The 23,612-nt window shown below is 38.7% G+C and overlaps 1 protein-coding gene across 8 annotated transcripts in view; it reads left to right on the forward strand.

Moving 5' to 3' along the window:
* The window catches only part of PTPRM (protein tyrosine phosphatase receptor type M), a 799,041-nt gene that overhangs the window by 348,083 nt on the left and 427,346 nt on the right, over nucleotides 1-23,612 (forward strand). For all 8 annotated transcript variants that reach the window (XM_032421158.1, XM_032421157.1, XM_032421160.1 and 5 more), the window contains exon 5: nucleotides 3,508-3,623. In XM_032421158.1, coding sequence (XP_032277049.1) covers nucleotides 3,508-3,623 — 116 coding nt within the window. The remainder of the gene's footprint in view (nucleotides 1-3,507; nucleotides 3,624-23,612) is intronic.

The raw sequence follows: 23,612 nt of genomic DNA on the forward strand, positions 1-23,612 counted from the left end.
ATAGCACCTCAGGGGCAATACCCCTTTCCCAGAAGTTATCATGAAAGATGGCTGCACACTCAAAAACCTTGTCTTAGGGACCCAACTTAGTACGGTGGCTTTTAGCAAGAGGCAAGCAGAGATAGGAGGCATGAGATGGACAGGAGAGGGCAGCATTAGTGAGAGGTCCTGCCGGTCGAACGAGCAGGATAATCTGTCTTTAAAACAATCCATCGGAGTATGGAAGGTGGGGGTGGTGCTCAATGGACATGGGAGCCAGCTTGGGAGATTTTTCTCAAAGGAACCACGGAAGTTCTAAATTATCCTTCGCAGAGTCATGCAGACAGGAGCATGTGGACATCAGGGATTTGGAAAGGGGCATGCCCTCTGACTGAGCAGTTCCCATGAGAGGAGCAGGACCAAACAGGGCGAAGAGAGAGGCCAAAACCAAAAGCTGATGGAAGAGCTTCCAGCCCAAGAGGCACCTTCTAAACAAAGAAGCCTGGGATTCTAACCCAGCTTCAGAGAGTATACTAATTCTAAACGTGACTCAAACCGTAAGCCTTTTTATAGTTTACCCATGGATGTAAGAGGTGTCTCCAAAGAGGGCACAGAAGAGGCAGCCCCCATACCCAAAATATGTGGAGAAAGCAAGCAAGGACTGCATTACCACAGGTGGAACACTACCATGGCGGGGGGGGAGAGGTGACAAGGGCCCTTATTGGACTAGAATGAACCGCTGAGAGCTGGCAACAGTCGGTAGCATGCCAGTTGCAAATGGCACCCCACCTCCCGATCTACCCACCTCTCTGCCCAGCCAGCTGTGAACTCTGTGTCTACGAATGGCTCCCTCACTAGCCAGCTCCTACCATGGTCTGGCAGTTTCTGTTCAAAAACTCTTCTTCACCCTTAGCAAAACGTGCCTCTCCGTACTTTGGAACATAACAGTGCAGGGTAGTGTGTGTTTGTGCGTGTGCGTGCATGTGTGCGTGTATGTCTGTACGTGTGCATGTGTCCTGAAAGCCTATAGAGCATTGACCGCTCTGATCAGCTACCTTTGAATTCCTGTGAAGTGGCTAAAATCTATTGCTGTACAAACACACGAGTGAACAGAGGAATTACCACTTCCGTCATCTTTCTTCCTTTCTTGAATGCTGTGTACATGGTATAGTTTGATGTCCATGTGGCTAGGGGGAATGTGCTTTGAATTATTTTACAGGGGAAAAACAGTTGAAAAAGTTTCTAGTTGATGACAGGTGTGCCATAATGGACATACTGTGTTGGATTTGAAGAAGAATATTTCATTTGCTTATATTTCCTTGACAAGCAAATAGCTTTCTTGCTTTCAATTTAGTCCTGTTAATTTAGTCAAATCTCAAATTCTCAAATTCTTAATGATTTCTATTAATATTGGGAACCCCTAATGTAGGTAAATCTAAAATAGTAATTTTTAGGAATTTTTGTGTAGCGAAAGGTTGTTCATTTGTGTCAGAGGTGAGGTTAGGAGAGTAGAATTCTATAGAAGTTGAAATTGCAAGTAAACAATTTTAAAGAATATAAAATCAATTTAACTAATACAAATTCAATTTAAATAATATGAATTCATTTATTATTTTTAAATAATACGTATTTTATTAATTTTTAATAATTTTATTATTAATTTCAAATAATATGAATTCAACTCAATGTGCCTGGGCTTTGGAACTGTTCACACTCTGGTTCCAACACTTACTAGGCAAGAACCCACAAGTTCCCCCATCTGCAAAGTGGAAAAAAATACTTACCTCAGAGAACATTCATGAATGTTCAATGGAAAAGTTTCTGGCACATAAATGCTCAAAACATGTTACCTTTTGCCATTTTCTAAAAACAAAACATCTTTCAGCTTTTTTGGGAACAGAGACGAAGAGAAATTTGATTTAGGGATTTTTTTACAGAGGTCTTTCAAAACCACAACATGTTATTCTTGGCCAAACATAATTTAAAATAGTGAAAAATAGGTCATAGGGCTTTAAATTAATATATTAGTATTAGAGGGGTGCCTGGGTGGCTCAGTCAGTTAAGCGTCTGCCTTCTGCTCAGGTCATGATCCCAGGGTCCTGGGATTGAGTCCCACATCGGGCTCCCTGCTCAGCGGGAAGCCTGCTTCTCCCTCTCCCACTCCCCCTGCGTGTGTTCCCTCTCTCGCTGTGTCTTTCTCTGTCAAATAAATAAATAAAATCTTAAAATATATATATATTTGTATTATAAACAATGACCCATAGTTATACTGCTTTTTTAGAAGTTATTTAGGACATTTTGCATGCTAAGCATCATGAATACACTTTTTGAATTACTAGTGGCCTCCAAATTAGTAATGGGCTTTTCCTGTGTGTTACTGATATTAAAATGCATTTCTCTTTGTTCTTGGTAGTAACCCACTTCCGTTCCTAATTATGTTCTGCATAGGCTAATATTAGTGCTGGTTTATCATGTTTGAGTATTCAGTAGTGGGGCACCATTCTTTGAAGGTGCCTGGACATGGCCTAAAGACATGTTGATGGTGAGGACAACCTGGCAAGGCATAAGAAATTTATTCTAGTTATTGTCCAGAAGATTTATCCATCCCTGTCAGAAAATACCACCATCCCGTTCTCTTCCTTTTCTACTCCCTAACCTCCTTCCTCCCAGCCCCTTGCTTTTACCCTGTCATTGCTGTGATAAGAGACTTTTTCCTAAAAAATAGAGGTTATCATAAAATTTAATTCCTGACCTGTCATTCCAGTTCCTTCACACATGTGTTCAGTCTGTTGCAGAAATTTGGTCTGTGCTTCTCAGATCAAATGGAATTATCCTTTATTCAGAGGATTGTCCCCCATGGACAATGTATGTTATGAGACTTAATGTTGTTTAGCATTTAGAATCATACTTATTTCTTGAATTGGGAATAAGAATCAGCAGAAACTGCCATGCTATGGCAGTCCCAACATAATTCCACAGAGTCTGTCTATGGGGATAGTATTTTTGGTAGTTGGGAAATATTACATAAGTAATGCTGCATACCAATTAGTTGAATTAAAATATGTATTACGCACAGCTTTGTACTTGGCTTAAAAAAGTTTCCTTGACAACATCATTTAACTTCTTACTGTTCTTTTCATGTTGCTAGTATAAATACCTAATATGTTTTTGTTCAAAACATCAATTAGGCTTCAGTGTAATCTTTATTAATACAGATCTGTTATTACAAGAAGACTGCTGAGCTATGATAATTTGCACAGCAGGAACAATAAAATATCTTCTTTCTTCTTGGTTCTATCCCAGAATGCTTGGCTTTTCTGTTCTTTCACAGAGTACACCAAAGCCTTCCATGATACCTTTCTTTTACAATCATAATGAGATCTTGAAAGCATTCTTATAAGCAAAAGTGGCATTTTCTTCAAAGGTAAACAAAATGGAAGGGCCCCAAATTGCAGATAGATTCAAAAAAGACACATGTAAGTGACAGATCTCCACTTCTAATATCTTTAATTCTTTCTCTTCATGTAGCCAGAACTCCCCACTTCCTGCGGATTCAGAACGTGGAAGTCAATGCGGGCCAGTTTGCCACCTTCCAGTGCAGCGCCATCGGCCGGACCGTAGTGGGTGACCGGCTCTGGTTGCAGGTACAGTAACTCAGCATCATCGGTTCAGGGAGAGTCCAGGGACAGCAGTGCATGCCCCCTGGGGAAGGGCTCAGGGGTCCAGGTCAGTGTCGGGGTGCTGATGGATGATTGATGCCAACAGTTGTCTCCCCTCCTTTCCTTCTTTATTAATAAGTTGTGAGATCCTAAGAGTTCTAGATAATGCCTACTGTTCTTCACAGACCTTTTTCTTTTTCTTTAAATTTTTGTTTTTTTCCTTTGCTTCTGCTTAGCCATCTTGCTTTGAAGATGTGGTTGTCAAATTACTTGTAGAGCAGGATATTAAAGTACCAAATATAGAGCTCTCCCCTACTCTTCCTCTTGAGAATTGTCCAGAGCATCACACACACAGAAGACACACACACACGCGTGCGCACACGCATGCACGTATAGCCCTTTTTGTAATTTGAATTCCCACAAGAAAAAAAAAGCCTCCACTTAGAAATTAACAACACATCTTTTGAGTATTTAAGTAGACATTTTTAGTGTAATCATAATTTGTGTGTCTTGTTTTATGATGTTTCAAATTCCACCATATGTATTTTGCATGGCAAATAGTTTCATGGATGTATCCACGGTTGCCCAAGTTCTGACAGAGTGAGTGGGATTAGGTGACCTATCCCCTCTAACCGGAATGCCACCCGTTCCTTTAGGCTCTGAATTTCATCTCTGCACCCCATGGCCTTCTCCAGTTTCATTCTCCTTTCTTCCTTTTATGTATTGATCTGCAGGATGCTCACTCTTTATGGTGACTAGCGTTGATGCCCACCCACTCCTCTTTCTTTGTAGGTCTTGTAGTTAGTTTTGTTTTAGTTTGGTTAATCATGTACTTATTTCAGTTTGCTACTGAGCTGCTTCATGATTTAACCCTTTTGTGCATCTGTCCTGTTCCCCCATGACTTCCGCTTCACGCATGCTGACCTTTCCTCTGTGTATCACCTCTCCACCTCCTAGCATCCCTCCTCTTCTGTGGTGTCATGGTGACCGTGACGGTCACATTTGCGTGACACTCTATAACTTTGAAATTTCTCTTGCCTTTTCATCATCACAACTGAAATAAAAGATCGTTTTTATTCCTTCACTTCTGGGGAAAATGGAAGACAGCCAAATGTGCCATCCCAGGATTAGTCAATAATATGTTGACAACTGGGGAATACGTTCTGAAGGATTCTTAAATACTCTTGGACCTACTGCACAATTCCTCACCCTTCTACCTTGATGTCACTGTTTTCTCATTTCCTGCAGTCCCTGTGAGGACATCCCCTGGCCAGGACTGATGCAGGCACCAAATTCATCTTTATTTCTTTTTCTCTAAAAGTTTTGTACTTGCTACTGTAAGAGATTTTGCAGCCCGTGACTGCTGTGCTCAACCTTTATCTTCAGTATTTGACTTTGTTTTTTCCTTTATATCCCACTTCCCAGTTCTTTTAGAATCTTGATCTTAGAGACTGAAAATTATTTTCTTCGTTAGTGGTTGTTTGGTATTTACCTGGATCAAGATGGGCTGTGTATGGTAATTAATGAGACAGACATTTTTAATTGATATTTTCCACAATGCATTAACTACCTTTTAAAAATGACACTATCCTGTCATCTTTGATTTATCTCTAGAATTCTTAATTTTTCATGGAAAATAGTTTTGGGCTCCTGATATTTGTGTTAATGTTACTTCAGAGAACACAATATAAAGTCTGAACTCTCGCCTCAGCAGAGTCTTAGGTATTCCCAAGAATTTATAGGCAAGTTGAGGATAAAATATACTCTTTTTGTTTTTGCAAATGTCCTGGGCTTGGGATGCTCCTGGTTGAACTTCAGCATTGCCTTGGGCATTGGGGATCTTTAACTACTTCCTGCTACAAAGCAAAAGGCTTTGTTTTAAAGAGAATCAGTATATGAGACTAATGATGTACTATATGTTGGCTAATTGAATTTAAATAAAAAATATAAAAAATAAAAAATAAATAGAATCTGTTATGTCGTAGGGAGAAAGCTAGCTGCTGTTTTGAAAAACAGGTCTAAATGCAAAGTCTGAGCCCTCACCCCACTAGAATCACTTGGGGAATTTTTAAAAAATGCCTGGTCTACACCAGGATTCTTATTTTATTGGTGTGTGCAAGGTCCCACATTCAGGGCTCCCCAGATGACTCCAAGGTGCACCTGGAGTTGACAGTTACTGGTCTGAAGCAAAGCACAACACATGTCCCAATCAGGAAAGAAAAAGGCAAAACCCAAGGTATAAAGGTACCTGTATTCAGTAGCCTTGATGTGACTGTCATGTTGAATTTCCCATGTCCCCAGACTCTCTTGCTTTTGTTCTATTAGATTTGATCATTAGTGTTGATAAATTGTTTTTACAGTCCATCCATTAATGCCTTTCTTGTCTATTACCCAATCTTGTCTTGCCCTTCTTGGCATCGGTGACTACCTGTTGCCCTGCAGTTGTCCACATGGTCATATCCTGAATGGGATGATAAAAACAGAGGTGTCGTGACTTTGAAATTCTAAGTGAAACTTCGTTTTTCCTGGACCTGGCATGCCATTTGTGAATCTCCGTGATGTTAGAATAGTTTTACTGTTAAATGATTTATTTCCTCTGGTTGGGTATGCATCCTGTGGGGAAATGTTTATTTTATTAATAGCTAATGAAATAAGACTAGCATCCTTCACTTGCAAGAATTGTTTCTATTAAAATGTATTTGTACAGAGTGGCTTCTAGTAGCAGTGAGGATTTGTGGCAGGTGATGGTTTCATAGAGCCCTCCTGCCCTCTCACCTGTGCCCTGGCCTTTGCCTGAGGTCATTCTTTAGAAGTTGTGGGGAGAAGCAAACCTGGAATCATGGCCAAAGTATTTCGAGTATAGAGGTATAAATATGGGCATTTCTTCATTACTCTAAATCTATCACAGTTTCAAAACTGCTTGTCTGCATACAAAAGCACTTGCATCCTCAAAGTAATTCTGAGAACCAGGCAGAAAAATGAATGAGAAAAATATTTTTAGGCTTTTCTGTCATTCTATCTACTCAATAGTAAGTCAAGATTTAGAAATTAGTAGTACATTTTTATTTGGGGAACAGTGATGCTTTGGAGTATCATCATTTATAATAATTTGTGTTACTTGTATGACCATAGTTTGAGTTCTACCATAGGCATTTGCATGGTTTCATGGGTGTATCCCATGACCTTACACTTCCTTTATAGATGAGTTTGAGGTGCAGGATTGCTCAAGGTCACAAAGGTAAATGGCATAGCTGGGAATAGTACATTTGTATTTCCTTCACTTAACTATTCCTTGATTCCACTATCCTATAACATCTTCCTGTATTCCAATTCTGGTGAATAGGTAATATGTACTTACCACGCTGTTGGAAGAATTTGGATGTGATTGACATTACATGATTAACAACAAGGAGCCATCATAACCAAAAAAAAAAAGTCCATATGTATTACATGTCCATATTGATCTACCTCTACGAAAATGGCCAGCAGTTTGATTGTTTAAAATATAGATTAAATATGATCGCTGTCAGAGCCTTTCACAAAAACATAGCACATACAAATCTGATGACACTAATGAAGAAATGTTTATGATTAACAGATGTGTTCCATCTGCTTACATTTTCCCCGTCTCATCTGTGGGCTACAGGTTATTGTCAACATAGAATTGGTTTTTCTAGAATACAAAACAACAGAGTAAAACACAGTCCACGAGCATGCGTTAGCATAGTAGCAAAGGACTTAAAACACCTTCCAGACAATGTATAGTAGGAAGACTGCATCTACAAAATTGTTTTCTCTTTGTAGTACAAAAGTGATGTGCAATGTTTTTGTTGAGATACTTGCTATATGCTATCAGACATACGGTCTATGCATACAGCAGGGTCTGTAACTGTGGGATACACTCAAATGAAATGCATGTGTAAAATCATTCAAGTACCCAAAATATAACAGTATTGCCTGTTATTATCAACTTTCTGATTACTGTGGAGCCTACATTTTGAAAATATCTTAGGATATGTATAGATATAAGATACAGAGAAGAGAAAATGGAATTTTAGGTGTCCTTTTCATACTTACATATTATATGCTGATGGGCAATTTCTGAGTTGTATATATTTTTACATAGTCCTAAAAATCCCTTAAGCCATGTATGATTATATTAAATTTACTGTTGTTCTTTCTTAAGTATTTTAAATTTTATTTTCCTACATATACTTGTTTCCCCTAGGAATTAACATTTATAATACCTATTTTAACTTTTCAATAAATAAAGATGATCACCAAAGCTAGTATTGATGGTCATAAATCTGAAGATGGCTTGTACACATTGTTTTCTAGGAAACATGGGCCACCTTGCACTCTTCCCCTGCATCTGTGTAGTATGGGCATTTTTGTAACTTCTGCTATTTAATTCATTTTTGATCATTGTGGAGGCTCCTCTAAATTCCTTCGTCTTCTTACTCAGTGTCTTAGTTGGTTTGGGCTACTCTAACAAACCACCACAGGGTGGGTGGTTTAAACAGTTTATGTCTCACACTTCTAGAGACTGGCATCCAAGATCAGGGTACCATCATGATAAAGTTTTTGGTGAGGGCTCTAGCTCCCTGGTTTCTAGACTGTCTTCTTACTGCATTCTCATGTGGAGAGAGAGCTCTCAGCTAGGCATCCCCTTATAAGGACACCAATTCCATCAAGAGGGATTCAGTCTGATGACCTCATCTAAACCTAATCACCTCCCAAAGGCCCCTCCTCAGTACTATCACACTGGGGATTAGGTTTGATCATATGAATTCGGGAGAGACACAAACATTCGGTCTATAGCATTTCGCTACCATCTCAAACTCAGAAGTGGGTGGGAAATGAAAGTGGTTCAGCCTCCAGGACAAATGGCAGAATCAGGGAGGCAGTTGGAGGTGCCTTTTGAACAGTAGATGAATGGCAGCTTTGCTCAAGCCAGGAATTGGCATGTGCAAGTTGGGTGAATAGTAGTTGGCCAAGGAAACCTGGAAAACAATAATTTTCTCTCCACAGATCGTAGAGACTCCTATCATTTTTCAATGGCTTACTTTTTAGAATCACAGAATTACATAATATCTGAATGTGGAAGAGCCTTCAAATTGAATTCCTCTTTTTATTAATGAGAAAATGAAAGCCCAGAAAAGTTGGAAACTTTAACACAATTGTATATTATGTATTTATTATTATATATGTTAAATACAGTTTAATTTGCTAGTGAATGTCAATTATAAATATATATTTACAAATAAGTAAATTTTGCCACATGGACATTTTTCTTCATTGAGTACTTGTCTTTCAAATAATGGTGGTCTTTAACCAAATATGCTCAGATTTACCATGAAAACATCTGTGTTAACTTTGGAACCATCATAGTATAATGTCATTGAGTTTTACTTTTTTAGCAAATGGGGCTTAGTGTTCATTAGAAGTAAGGTACGAGAATAACATTTTTAAATGATTTCATAACATGCATCTCTTCATAGAAATAGAAAAGGAAATTGGATGGTCACTATGAAGTACTCTATTAAAAATACTTGTTGCAATGTAGCAGCTAGAATAGTACCTATCATATAACAAATATTCAGTAAGTGCCTGCTCCTGGCACTTAGCTTACTGACTGCCTGAACAAATCATGTGTCTCCTCCAGGTGAGTCTCAAAGGAAGGCCCACAGTTGGACCAGGAAGCCGGCACAAAAAACAGACACAGAATGTGTCTTTCTGGGATGCTTGTTTTATGGATATGGTTCATCTCCAAGGGATGGTTTTGATGAGAGAAGGGGCATAGAGAACCTAGTAATGTCCCTTTTGCTACTTTAGAGTATGCAGCAAATACCACGCAGAGTTAGAGTACTTTTGGAAGCAAATGTGGTTAATATGTTATCTTTTCTAAACCTTCATTTCTTGTACCTTTGCCCTAGGTATTTTTCTTCCCCTCAGTTGTAAAATTTTGTTCTCTAATTCATCCCTTAGAAAAAAATTCTTGCCACAGGACTTCAGTTAAAAGTAATAGAAATATATCTCTCAAGGATAATGTGTTTGAGTCCTCACTATGACAACAGATCTGTGTCATAGTAATTGATAGATGAACTCACCTCGCTTTGTTTTTTTTTTTTTTTTTTTTTTTTTTGGTATTGAGTGTAATTCAGTATGAGCTCTTAAATTGGGAAGACTGATCTTCTAAGAATAATGTTCACTTAGTATTAAAACTTTTGTAATTGTTGGCCTAGAGATTTTTTTTTTTCTTTTGAGAGTTTGATATATGATTCCACTTAACTGGGTATGAGTTATCCAATTGTGAAAATAGTATTTTTCACCAGTGTAATACATTTCTCATATTTCTTTTCTGAGCTAGATTTTTAGACCTTGGTGGGGCTTTTTTGAGAGAAAAAGGAAAATCTTTAGATTTTTATAACTTAAAATAGTTCTAATAAGAATAGGTCCTCTGACCTACTATATAATTTGATTTATGAATGAATAAATTATAAATTATATTGTTAGTATTTATATCACTGACTTCAACAGATGTGTTTGAAATAAAAAAATTACAACTCCATTTACCGAGCACTGCTGTGTGCTAGGTACTCTGCTAGGCTGTGTTCAGGCATTTTTTCCCTGAACTGATCCATAGGAGCACTCTCTTATATGCCCGTAGAAGAAGAAACAGGCTTGGGAAGTTTCAGTAATTTTTCCAGTAGCACATTGCTAGTAACAAGAGCTAGGATTTGAACCAGGCCATCTAACTCCAGAATGTACATCCTTAACTATAATGCCTCTTGCATGGTACAAAGACCCAGACATTTCCTTGTGGATTTACAAACATCATGTAGTAATTTACTTGATAGCTTTTATCAGAATTTAAAATTAAAATTCTATTCATGTGTGTGGATGTTGCCTTGGCGTTTTTGTTAAGGAATGTATGTGTTTGGTCAGCCTTTCTTGGTGGCTTTTAGTTTCCTTTATAGATTATGAGGGGGAAAAAAGCAGAACTGTATATCAGACCAATTTTGCTATTATATATAAAAGCCATAAAATGATTTGAAAAGAAGTAAAGTTATGGTTCCCTTGGCAAGCTTAACTTGGGTATTTTATACCATATATATTAAAGCATAAATTTAACATCACTTACCATCATAGAAAATACCAGGAATGCTCAAAGAGGACTGTCTTCAGTTGCTATAGGAACCATTTGCTCCTTAAAACTTGGAGTGGTTGAAATTACATCCATTATTGTTTTAGTCAGTTGAATATCCATATATATATATATATATATATAAAATACAGTATGCACATTCAGACTGAAACCACCAAAAGCCTTCAGAGCATATACCATATGTTTTAATTTAGTATGATTTTGGATTGGCTTAATTTAAAGGTAAAGATTTATTTTACATTGACGAAACAGTATGACTCACCAAAGGAGATTCCAGGAGGCATTAATTAATAAATTTTATTTTGTGATATTACCTAACTCAGTCAAAAAAGACATAAATCACTGATGCTTCGAGAAGGATGCCCCAGGAAAAGCTGGAGCAGCAGTTGGAGAGCTTTGTCCTCTGCAGCAATCTAAAGGTCTCCGGGCCAGGATGGGAAATGGTACTTGAAAACTGTGGGTCAGGATGGTTCACTTCGGAGGCAGAAGAGAAAGGCATCAACTAGACCTCTTAAGGACTACTTACTTTGGGGCCAAGAGCCATAAATCCTTTGAAAGCAATTTTTTTTGCTGCTTTTCTCAAATTAATCAAATAGTTCATTTGTTTCTCTTGCTTCCAAGAATCCATAGCTATGTCACAAGAAGAGAAGGCAGAGGTGGCTGTGCTCTGGAATTTCTGTGATTAAGGGCTGAGAATACTAACACTCTGCCTTTCTATCTCCTTTTACTGAGTTGGGCCTTGGACTGATGGTCCTGGAGCGTTTGGACACTGTTAGGATCTCTAGTTTTGTTGTTGTTGTTGTTGTTTGTTTTTGTTTTTGTTTTCCCTCTTCTATCTCTTCTTTTTGGAAGGAGAGGAAAAAAATGGAAATGTCCTATGTGGGTGGTTTAGGTACCTACCACAGGTGGCCTTAGAAGTCCTAGAAGGTTTTCAAGTTTCATCATCAGGCATCATGTACAGAGAAAGGAGAGAAGTTTACTTAAGTCCTTCCCTGAAATGGAAAGAAAATTCGGCAACCTATGATGGGTTTTAATTTTAAAAATGTCTTTTGGACTGTAGAAGTGTGACTTCCTGCAGAGGATGGACTTTGAAATCATAAAGCAGATTGTTACTCTCTTCTGTATCCCTCCTATGTATAAGACTGCCATCCTTCATTCCCTTATGCAAAAGAAAGGGCATTGGCTCTTGTCCAAATGTAATAAGATTGTGTGTCTCTGTTAGAAGAAGTGATGTTCTCTAAGCAGAAAGGACAAGTGACTAACTAATGGATTTTCTGTTTATTCTTAAGATTTGGAAGCCCATTATTACTTTCACTCAAGAAATGTATATTATACACTTTCCATGTGCTAGGTATATTAGTTAGGCAAATGTTGCCAAAGATCTAGCCCTGGGATGTGGCTTCCCTTGGTCAAAGTGCACTTTCTCTTCTACTGGTGGTGGTACCTTTACCATATAAATGGCTTAATGCTTGCACAGGAAGTGAATGGCACCTAGACAAAATAGTTCTACAGCATTGCAATATTTCTAAGCCAGTAGTAAAATCATTTTGGGAAATAATCATGATTAAAATAGTTGTTCAGAAATACAGAATGAGCGATTCTTTTCTTAAATGCTTCCTCGAAGAAAAGTTTCTTTTCGCTTTTATTATGGAAATTGCGAATATACACAGAGGTGGAGAGATAATGGAAGAAGCTTAATATACTCAGCGTCCCAACTTCAACACCTAACAATATGTGGTCAATTGCTGCCTCTCTGTTTCCACCTGCCCCCCCCCCATTGTTTTGAAGCAATCCCAGTCATCATATCATTTAACTTGTAAATGTTTCTCTAAAACAGGGGCTGGCAAACATTTTCTGTAAAGGGCCAGGTGGTAAATTTTGCAGGCCAGACGGGCTTTGTTACAACTGCACAGCTCTGCTGTTGTGGCAGGAAGGCAGCCCCAGACAACACACACATGAATGAGAGTGGCTGTTCTCAATGCAGCTTTGTGTATGGACACTGACATTTGAATTTCATGTGATTTTCATTGTCACAAAATAGTATTCCTGCTTTGTTTTTTTAATCATTAAAAATGTACAAACAGTTCTCAGCTTTCGAGCTGTACAAAACAGGTGACTGTACAAAACAGGAGCCTCCGACTCCTGCTCTAAAAGATAAGAGCCCTTAAAGTAATAATAATAAACACTGTGCATGACCTAGAAAAATAGTCAGTGTTCAGATTTCCTTGACTGTCTAATAACCTTATTTCTTTTAGCCATTTGTTTGCATTGTGATGGCAGTGAAGTTGACATTTTGCAACTAGACAATGAGTGTCTTAAGTCCTTTTTATCTTAAGGTTCTTCATCCATTCCCCTCCCCCCTTTTGGGGTGGTGGTGGTTGTTGCTGGAACTACGTTTTTCTTGTATTTCCCATATTTTGAGTTTTGCTTGTTGCCCTCCAGGAGTGTCATTTAATGTGTTCTTTTGACTATTGTGTTTCTTGCAAATTATGTTCCTTTTTGTGATGTTATCCACCACTTATGACCACTCCTACATTCATTAATTCATTAAGGGTTGCAGAATGGCTCCATGATATCAGTCCTTCTTGGTTTAGTAGCTAGAATACATCCAAAAAGAAAAGCTCTCCCATATCAAATATTGAGTTACCCTAATATGGAAATAATAAAGGGAAGATGGTATAAATGCTTGATACTTTGTCTTTTTCAGCACGTTTTCAGAAATAATGAGGTAGTTCACTGGCATCACCTAAAAGTGACCAAGGGGTTATTAGTATTATTGTTATTGTCGCCAGCATCTTGGTCATCATCATCACCACATTGTCGTCATTGTCATTGTCATCAACTTGCAGATTTAAACATATTTGATGTGTTTTGACCCATCACACTTATTATCTTTATTGCCATTCATATAAATGGGGCTTACTCAGGTGGGTGACCCCTGTCCTGGGCCATGTTAGATGGCTTTCTTACTTTCTGGTGTGACAATGTATTCCAGGCTTATATTTTACATTTTCCACCTTGATGATCTAGAGGCAACCATTTCTCCAGGGAGCCCTGGTTCTTGTATAGTGGGAACTGGTCATTAGAAATTACAGTCTGGGGGTGCCTGGGTGGCTCAGTTGTTAAGCATCTGCCTTTGGCTCAGGTCATGATCCTGGGGTCCTGGGATTGAGCCCAGTATCAGGCTCCCTGCCTGGCGGGAAGCCTGCTTCTCCCTCTCCCACTCCCCCTTCTTGTATTCCCTCTCTCGCTGTGTCTCTCTCTGTCAAATAAATAAATAAAATCTTAAAAAAAAAAAAAATTACAGTCTGAGCATAAGAGGTACTCATTACTACTTTCTTTTGTCTCTGGATTCCCATTGGGCAGAGCTAGGATATATATGTATGCCCACATACACACATTTAAAAACATGTCCTGAGATTGTACTGATAATTTCAATTGAAATTCAGAACTACTAGGCTTTTAGCCTCCTTTATCTTGCATCTTTAGCTCATTCAGCTATGTTTTCAGGAAGAATTGTGTACTTTAAGGCATATTGATTGGGAAAAAGTGATGTTCTTAGCCAGCCATGTTGAAGACTAGCCCCGTTTTTTAGATCATGAACAATTATGCAGGCACTGCCGTCTTCTTCATATGAGAGAGCCATTACTACAGTTTGGAAGGAAACAGGGTCGATTCCTTGCCTTGCAAACTCAAACCTTTAAACTAATGGGAAATGTCAGTCCCTGAGTTTCCTGTGGCTGAGTTAATCTAGTCAACAGTAGGATATTTGATTTTAAGACTATAGAACTTCTAATTTCATTGGTTTCTAACTACTGCGTTTATTGTGTACATCCTCTACTATTTGGATGAATGTCTCTGTAAAATTTAAACAAAGGTTGGTTAAATAACATTATTCAAATATTACAAATATATAATGAAATGGACTACGTCTAAATATCAGCATGAGATTCTAAATTTCCATAATCAAATTTTTACTTGAGAATACCTATAAGACTATTATATGTTCAGAGAATATGCAGCTTTGGATATCTGCATGTTACTTTGGCTATCTGTATATTTTTTAGCCAGTTTAAGTATACATGTCAGTGTATATTCAGAGTATATGGTAATATAAGTAAGAACTTCTAGTAAATATTTGGGTTGGTAAATATTTGATAAATATTTGGGTTGGCTTGGTTATGGCCTAGAAATCAAAGGTCAACAGTATCTTAGTTATTAAAATAAATAAATAAATGGATAGATAAAGTCTCCAGAAGGTAGAAATGTTGGGGTATTTGATTATTACTGGATTTAGATTATGTAAATGTTTTCAACATGTTTACTCCAGGCCTTGCTGATATTATTGTGATCCCAGTGGTGAGAATTTCAGTCAGTGTCATCCAAATGAGTGCATGTGCAAGTGGGATAACACAGACTGTTTTCCCTATTGAATAAATGAAGGTGCAGCTCATCCCCAGATATATGGCTCAGGAAGGGTGACTGGCCAGTATCTTCTCCAGGCTTGTGTACTCAGAGCAGCTTCAAAATGCCCAGGATTGACTGATTTGATCCAAGTGCTGCTAACATCCCAGACCTCAATTTCTTTCAATCATTGTTCTGATTATGGTGAAACTATTCCCGAAAGACTTAATATGTATCTTTTTGGTGGTAAATTACTGCTCATTTAGAAGTCCTTTGCATAAAGGACTTTGCAGTCCTTTGCAGTCAGTCCCTTGCATAAAGAAGATTGTAAGTCTAATTTAAAGGACTATCAGTACCTTTTTTCCTAGCATGCTCAAATTGAAATACATGCATGTTTAAAGATACTCTTGGTTTTATACAAAGCCGTATTTAACCCACTAAGATCCTTTCCTCTCAGACATGGCCATTATGGTTGTTTCATTAAGTTAACAAAGATAGGTCAACAATTTCTTTAACAACCCTGGTCATTCAGGTGCCAGGTTCTGCCTCAGGTATGGGTTTTTGTTTCTGACAGGCATGTCCTGGGCTCTCTTTCACCGTGAACTCTGATATTCTAAAGAACAATCTGGATACCCATCCTTGGAGATGCCACATTGTCCTGCTGTAAGGCTTTTGGGAGGGCTTGCCTTGGCAGGGCTGCCTCTCCCTAACTCTGTGAGAATTTAGAGGAAAACCAGCTGACAAATTCACTGTCTCTACCTAGTGTACATTTTCATTGTTTCATTTTGCCAGAATAACAGAAAGTATCCCATAGGCTCTGAGATGCTCAGCAGAACTGGAGGTTCTGAACACATTGTCCTATCTGTCACCTCTGTCGTGGGGAAAGACAGGGAAAAGGATCACATGCTTTTCACGCCTCCCTGAATCAGAGAAAAGGGGCCGCTATTCCCCATATTTCCCTGTTTAATTCTGACCTGAGGAAGCCTATCTATGGACCAAAAGGCATTAAAAATCAACTTGTTCACTCACCCATTCAATGCCTAAATCCCTTTAATGTTGCCCCCAACCTTTCCTTGGGTGTGGCAGGCATGGTTTTTGTGCTAGGGATATTATAGCAATTAAAAACCTGGCAAAGATCCCTGCCTCTGTGGGACTTGTATTCTGGTAGGGGGTGAAGAGAATGATTCTTGCCTCTTTGGGACTTGTATTCTGGTAGGGGGTGAAGACAATGATCCTTGCCTCCTTGGGACTTGTATTCTAGTAGGGGGTGAAGAGAATGATCCCTGCCTCTATGGGACTTATATTCTACTGGGGAGAGATAGACAGTGACCCTAATAATAAGCTTTGTAGTATGTTAGCAAGTTCTCAGTAGCATTAATAGCAGTAGCTAGGCAGGACACAGGGCATCAGCAGGGCCATGCAGGAGAGGTTTCAGTTTTAAATCTGGGGACTGGGTAGGATTCCTTGAGAATATATTTGAGCAGGACTGGCAGGAGATGAAGGCATGGGCGGTGGGGATAAGTCAGGGAGGGCCTCTAGGAGGAGGAAGGGAAAGACCTCGAGGGTAGCGTGCCTGGGTGAGAAAGTGACAGCATGGAGCCCGGTGTGGCTGGAGCCCAGGCATCCCACAGACTTACGGGGTCACGGCAGAGTAGGCGGGGGTGGGTGGGACTCGTTGTGTACATTCTTGGAGGTCACTCTTATTCCAAAATCTAAAAATGGAAGTTCTCCATATCTAATCTCACTTTTGTAATTTGTTTGGTGACAACACTTGACCTGAAACTTTTTATGGCCTGTTTTTCCTCCTTAGAGTCATAGTCACATGTTTTGATACAGAAATATCAATATCCTTGGTGATAGGGTGCTGACCCAGACTTTCCTGGGGTATCACGTAATATGCAGTATAGAAACCTTTTTAAAATTAAAAATAGGGGCGTCTGGGTGGCTCAGTCGTTAAGCATCTGCCTTCAGCTCAGGTCATGATCCCAGGGTCCTGGGATTGAGCCCAGTATCAGGCTCCCTGCCTGGTGGGAAGCCTGCTTCTCCCTCTCCCACTCCCCCTGCTTGTGTTCCCTCTCTCGCTGTCTCTCTCTGTCAAATAAGTAAATAAAATCTTCAAGAAAAAAAAAAGTAAAATTAACAGTAAATCTGAATTCTGAACCACAGTTTACCCGAAGAGTTTCCGATAACTGATAGAGCCCATGGCCATGACATGCAAATGTAGTTCCTATTTTACATGTCCGGTCTTTCAATTTTGGAAGATGATTGTCCTCTGTCTCTTAAGTCATCTGTTTCCAGGTGTTTACCAGCTCTTTACCTGTAGAGATGAGTGCTGCATGTTCACATTGAGGTCCTCTTCTCGTTCCTCTGAACAAACCTATTACTCATATGTTCCTCGGAAAACAGGGGCCCCCGGAACAGAATGCCTTCATCTGGGTGTGTCTCTTGGCACTGCCTCTCCGGATACTTTATTTCTATTAATACAACTGAAAATTGAATTAGGTTTGATAAAAATCCACTTCACAATCTTTATATACCTTTAAGTGATGAAGGTGGTTCTAAGTCATGTCTCCAATGATCCCCTTATAAAGTCCAGGGAATACAGGATTGATTTACATTTATCTTGATTGATATTTATCTTGTTAATTTAAATTCATTGTTAGGCTTTGCAAATATCTTTTTTTCTTTTATCCCAGGTTAGTTGTCACCTGTACATGTGACAAACACAACTATGACTCTGTCAACGACATTAATAGACATATTGGAGGAGTCAAGGACATAACCTTTGCCAGGGCTTCAGAAACATGCTTCAGCATCCATGCTGACAAGTAGCCATAGACTCTGGTCATTCACAGGCTTCTAGTCTGCCCAGCCCTCCTGGCATGTGTCCCATATTGCTCTCCTGTTGTCCACGGAGATGTCACAGGCGATGCTGCCTGGTGCCCTGCCAGCATCTGTAAACATTCCGACCTCCTCCTTTCTAACAACCCAAGAAATCGGATTTGACACTAACAAGGTGAAGAGTGAACTCTCTCCTCCTCTGTCCAGCCCCCGTTATCTGAGGACATCCTCTCATGTGTCCTCCATCAACCCAGTTGTGGATTGCTTCTTTGTGCATGTTATCAGTCACTGAGCTAATACAGAACCTAATGTCACTGTTGGACCTGATGGGTTTTTTTCAGCTTCAGGAAACAAGGAGACTATTATTAAAGTATCAATGTCAGAATTTCAAAGGAGATGAATCAACATTGTCCAAGAAGTGGGTCTTTCCTCCCTGTGAGTTATGACTTTCTCTCAAGTTTGGGCCTTTGGTCTGCTCTCATCTCTGTGTCTCTGCCTGCCTCAGTCCTTGCCATCTTTGAGCCCTTCCTCTGCCATGCTCCCTCTCTCTTCTGTCGCCTCACCCGACTTCTCTCCACTCCTTTTTGACTTTCTGTCATTGTGCTACAGCAGGCCTCCCTTATTCGCGGTGTCAGTTACCCGCGGCCAACCACAGTCCCGAAGCAGATGGTCCTCCTTCCGACATATACTCAGGTCAATAGCAGCCTAATGCTGAGTCACATGCCCAAGTCACTGCCCTCCCTCCATCCCATCATGTAGGCAATTTCTCATCTCACAGCATTACTAGAAGGGTGAGTACAACACAGTATTAGAGAGAGAGACCACATTCACATAACTTTTACTACAGTATATTGCTATAATTGTGCTGTGTTATTAGTCATTGTTGTTAATCTCTTACTGTGCCTCATTTATAAATCAAACTCTATTATAGGTATGTATGTATGTGTAGAAGAAAACAAAGTATATTTAGGGTTCAGTACTATCTGTGGTTTCAGGCCTGGGGTCTTGGAACACACTCCCAGCAGATAATGGGGGACAACCTAATTCCCCCCTTTTCTCCTTTGACTCTTTTCCCTCTTTCTTTTATTCTTTCAGTCTTCACACCTTTTTCTCCTGTTGTTCTCCTGTCTTGTTTAGACTTTTGTATTTTGTTCTCTGCTCATTTGGTTCACATTGTGTACACCTCAATGTTCTCCAGTCTTTAGGCAACTGTTATACTTGCATTTTCAAAGTGGGATTTTTCTGCCTGTATAAAATTACTGGTGATGCCACAAATTTAAATGATATGCATCAACCTGAGTGATTTATCTTCTAGATATTTAAATATTGCCATGCGTCCCTAATTCTAAATATACATGTTAGTAGTGCTGCATGCTCTTCAGTTAAATTATCTTAAGCATACTTAATCTTATTTAGTTTGGTTTATCTATTCCATTTTTAGAAATAGCCACTTCTTGATATTGAAGATGTGAATTTCAAGGAATATCCTTGTCTTATGGGAATATCCTTGTCTTATGAAGCTGAAAAAAACCCATCAGGTCCAACAGTGACTTTAGGTTCTGTATTAGCTCAGTGACTGATAACATGCACAAAGAAGCAATCCACAACTGGGTTGATGGAGGACACATGAGAGGATGTCCTCAGATAACGGGGGCTGGACAGAGGAGGAGAGAGTTCACTCTTCACCTTGTTAGTGTCAAATCCGATTTCTTGGGTTGTTAGAAAGGAGGAGGTCGGAGTGTTTACAGATGCTGGCAGGGCACCAGGCAGCATCGCCTGTGACATCTCCGTGGACAAGAGGAGAGCAATATGGGACACATGCCAGGAGGGCTGGGCAGACTAGAAGCCTGTGAATGACCAGAGTCTTATATTCTGCATCTCAGAATATTACAGGGATTTATCATTCTTGAAAATATTAAAAATGGGATGCATTTTAATTTTAAATTTCTATCTAGTAGGAGAATAACTGAATTTGTACTATGGAAGCCATGCAGTACCACAAAAATAAATATAATTTTTTCCTGTATATTTGCTCTTTTACCCAAGATAAGCTGAGGGGTTCCCCCCGCTTTTTTGGAAATACTGTAAAAAAATCAGTGATTCAGGCCAATTCTCTGTCCTATTTGATCTCTTTGTAATATCTGAAAGGAGTTGGAAAACAACTTGATTTTAGGAGCCATCTGAACTCTTGTTAAAAAACAATTCTTATAAATAGATAATTAACTCCCTCTTTTTTTTTTTTAATTTTACTTATTTATTTGAGAGAAAGAGAATGAGAGACAGAGAGCATGAGAGGGAGAAGGGTCAGAAGGAGAAGCAGACTCCTTGATGGGCAGGGAGCCCGATGCGGGGCTCGATCCTGGGACACCAGGATCATGACCTGAACTGAAGGCAGTGGCTTAACCAATTGAGCCACCCAGGCGCCCCAATAATTAACTCTCTTTAAAGTCTTTTATGTTGTCCATAAAAAAAAACCTTAAAATTTTTCATTCCCTTTAAACCAACAATTTTAGGCATAGGGATTGTCCTAACATCATTTATAATAGTGAAGCATGTAAATAATTTCAATATATAGTGATAAAGAAATATATACATAAATAATGGCTATAGCTATAAAATGGGAAACATTAAAAAGCATGTTTTTGGAACCATCTAAAAGTATAAAAAGTCTGTAGATATCACAGAGATACGACCACCATTTCAAATTTAATTTAAATGAAAATAATGCATTAGAAAAAAGTAAACTAAAATACCTTAAAATATTTACAATATTTATCTTTAAGTAATTGGATTATGTATAGTTTTTTAAATACCTACATTTTTTATTTTTTATATTTAAAAAACTTTCTACAGTAAACATTAGATTTCAAAAATCCATTTCTCTTTTTATTGTCCTTAAGAATATATTTTGTGTGGGTCTGCCCTGTGCCGGATGTATCTGGTGGTTCGTAGACATCTACGATGCTCTGCCATCTGGATTGTGTGTTGGCTCCACCCCACCCAGCTGAATAAAGCCTTCCTCTCTTGCTTTCTTCTTCTGCCCCTGCTTGGACATATCAGGTCTGCTTTGCATCTCTCCTACTATTCTCCATTCAACTCACCAAGTACATTTTACCTATTTTTTGCTATCATTTTTAACCTGCATTCCAGATTATTCTAGGGCAGTCTTCAAATAAAGGTGCAAAAGCTAGAGTTTATGCTGTTGATCTGTAGTAATGAGTGATGACTTAATATGCATAACATGAAGTTTACCATCCTGACCATGTTCAAGAGCACAATTCACTGGTTAAGTACATTCACAATGTTATGTAACCATTACCACTATTTATTCCAAAACTTTTCTATTACCTGAAACAAAATCCATTAAGAAGTAACTCCCATTCCCTCTCTCACCACCCCTGGTAACCTTCATTCTACTTTTTGTCTCTATGAATTTGCTCATTCTAGATTCCTCATATAAGTGGAATCATACCATAGTTGTCCATAGTGACTAGTTTATTTCACCTAACATAATGTGGTCAAGGTTTATCCATGTTGTGGCAAGTGTCTGAACTTCCTTCCTTTTTAAGGCTAAATGATATCCATTGCCTGTAGAGGCCACCTTTTGTTTATCCATTCATCCATCAATTTACATTTAGGTTGTTGTCCACCTTTTGGCTATTGTGAATGATGCTACTGTGAACATTGGCATATAAGTATGTGTTTGAGTACCTATTTTCAATTCTTTTGGGCTATATCTAGTAGAATTACTGAGTAATATGATAATTCTGCTTAACTTTTTGAGGTCCTGCCAGACTATTTTCCACCGTGCCTGCATCATTTTATAATCCCACCAGCGATGCACAGGGTTCCCGTTTCTCTACATCTTTGGCAACTTGTTATTTTTAATTTTTAATTTTTTTTGGATGATAGCCATCCTGCTGGATGTAAAGTGGTATTTCACTGTGGTTTTGATATGCATTTCCCTATTGACCAATGATGTTGAGCATCTTTTCATATACTCATCAGCCATCTGTATATCTTTTTTGGGGGAAATGTCTTTTTAATTACTTTGCCCATTTAAAAAAAATAGAGTATAGTTGACACATGTTACATTAGTTCCAGGTGTACAACATAGTGATTCAACTTCTCTATACGTTATGCTGTGCTCACAAGTGTACCTACCATCTGTCACCATCCAACACTATTCCAATATCATTGACTGTATTATCTATGCTGTGCCCTTTATTCCCATGACTTACTCATTCCATAACTGGAAGGCTGTATCTCCCACTCCCCTTCACCCATTTTGCCCCTCTCCCTACCTCCTTCCCTCTGACAGGCGTCATTTTGTTCTCTGTATTTACGGGTCTGAGCGTCTGATTCTGCCGTTTGTTTGTTTATTCATTGTTTTGTTTTTTAGATTCCACATATGAGTGCAATCGTATGGTATTTGTCTTTTTCTGTCTGACTTATTTCACTTAGTGTAATGTCCTCTAGGTCCATCCATGTTGTCACAAATCCTTTGCCCATTTTTAAATTGGATTGTTTGTTTCTTGTTGTTGCTTTGGTTGAAGGACTTCTTTATATATTCAAGATCTTAATCCCTATCAGATATATGATTTGTGAATATTTCTCCCACTCTGTATTGTTTTAATCTCCTTTGATGTACAGTTTTTAATTTTGATAGTCTAGTTTATTTTTTTCTTTTGTTGCCTGTGATTTTGGTATTTCATTGAAGAAATCAGTTCTGAATCTAACATCATGAAGATTTTCTCCTGTGTTTTTCTTCTAAGGTACTTATAGTTTTAGATCTTAATTTTAGATATTTGATCTATTTTGAGTTAATTTTTGTATGCAGTGAAAGATAAGGGTCCAACTTTATTCTTTTGCCTGGATATCCATTTTTCCCAACACCAATTGCTGAAAAGATTGTTATTTCCCCATTGAGTGGTCTGGGCACCCTTGTCGAAAATCCATTGACCATGTATGTAAGGGTTTGTTTCTGGGCTATCTACTCGATTCCATTGGTCTGTGTCTGTCCTTATGCTAGTGCCACACTGTACTTTTGATTACTGTAGCTTTGTAGCAAGTTTTGAAGTTGAGAGGTTTGAGTCTTTCAACTTTGTTCTTTTCTTTTGTCTACAGTGATGACCTGTGAATAGAACTTTTGCTAGCCCTTAAGACCTAAACCTGTCTTAAAGATTTGCTTGTAGCTCTGACAAATCAGGATTCAGGACTACTGTATATCTTTGAAAAACCATAGACTTTTTCGTTATCCTGATGGTCTCTGTATTAGTGTCCTATTGCTTCTTTAACAAATTACCAAAGACGTAATGGCTTTATTATCTTGTAGTTTTAGAGGTCAGAAGTCCTCATATAAGGTGATGGCAAGGCTGGTCCCTCCTGGAAGGTGTAGGGGAGAATCTGTTCCTTACCTTTTGTAGCTTGTTAGAGACCTGCTTCATTTCTTGGCTCATGATCCCTTCCTCCATTTTAAAACCCACATCATTCCAGCCTTTGGTTCTGTGGTCACATTTCCTTCTTCTGCATTTGACCCTCCTACCTTCCTCCTACCTTGT

Source organism: Phoca vitulina, unplaced genomic scaffold (assembly GCF_004348235.1).
Source record: "Phoca vitulina isolate PV1807 unplaced genomic scaffold, GSC_HSeal_1.0 scaffold24, whole genome shotgun sequence".
Lineage (NCBI taxonomy): Eukaryota > Metazoa > Chordata > Mammalia > Carnivora > Phocidae > Phoca > Phoca vitulina.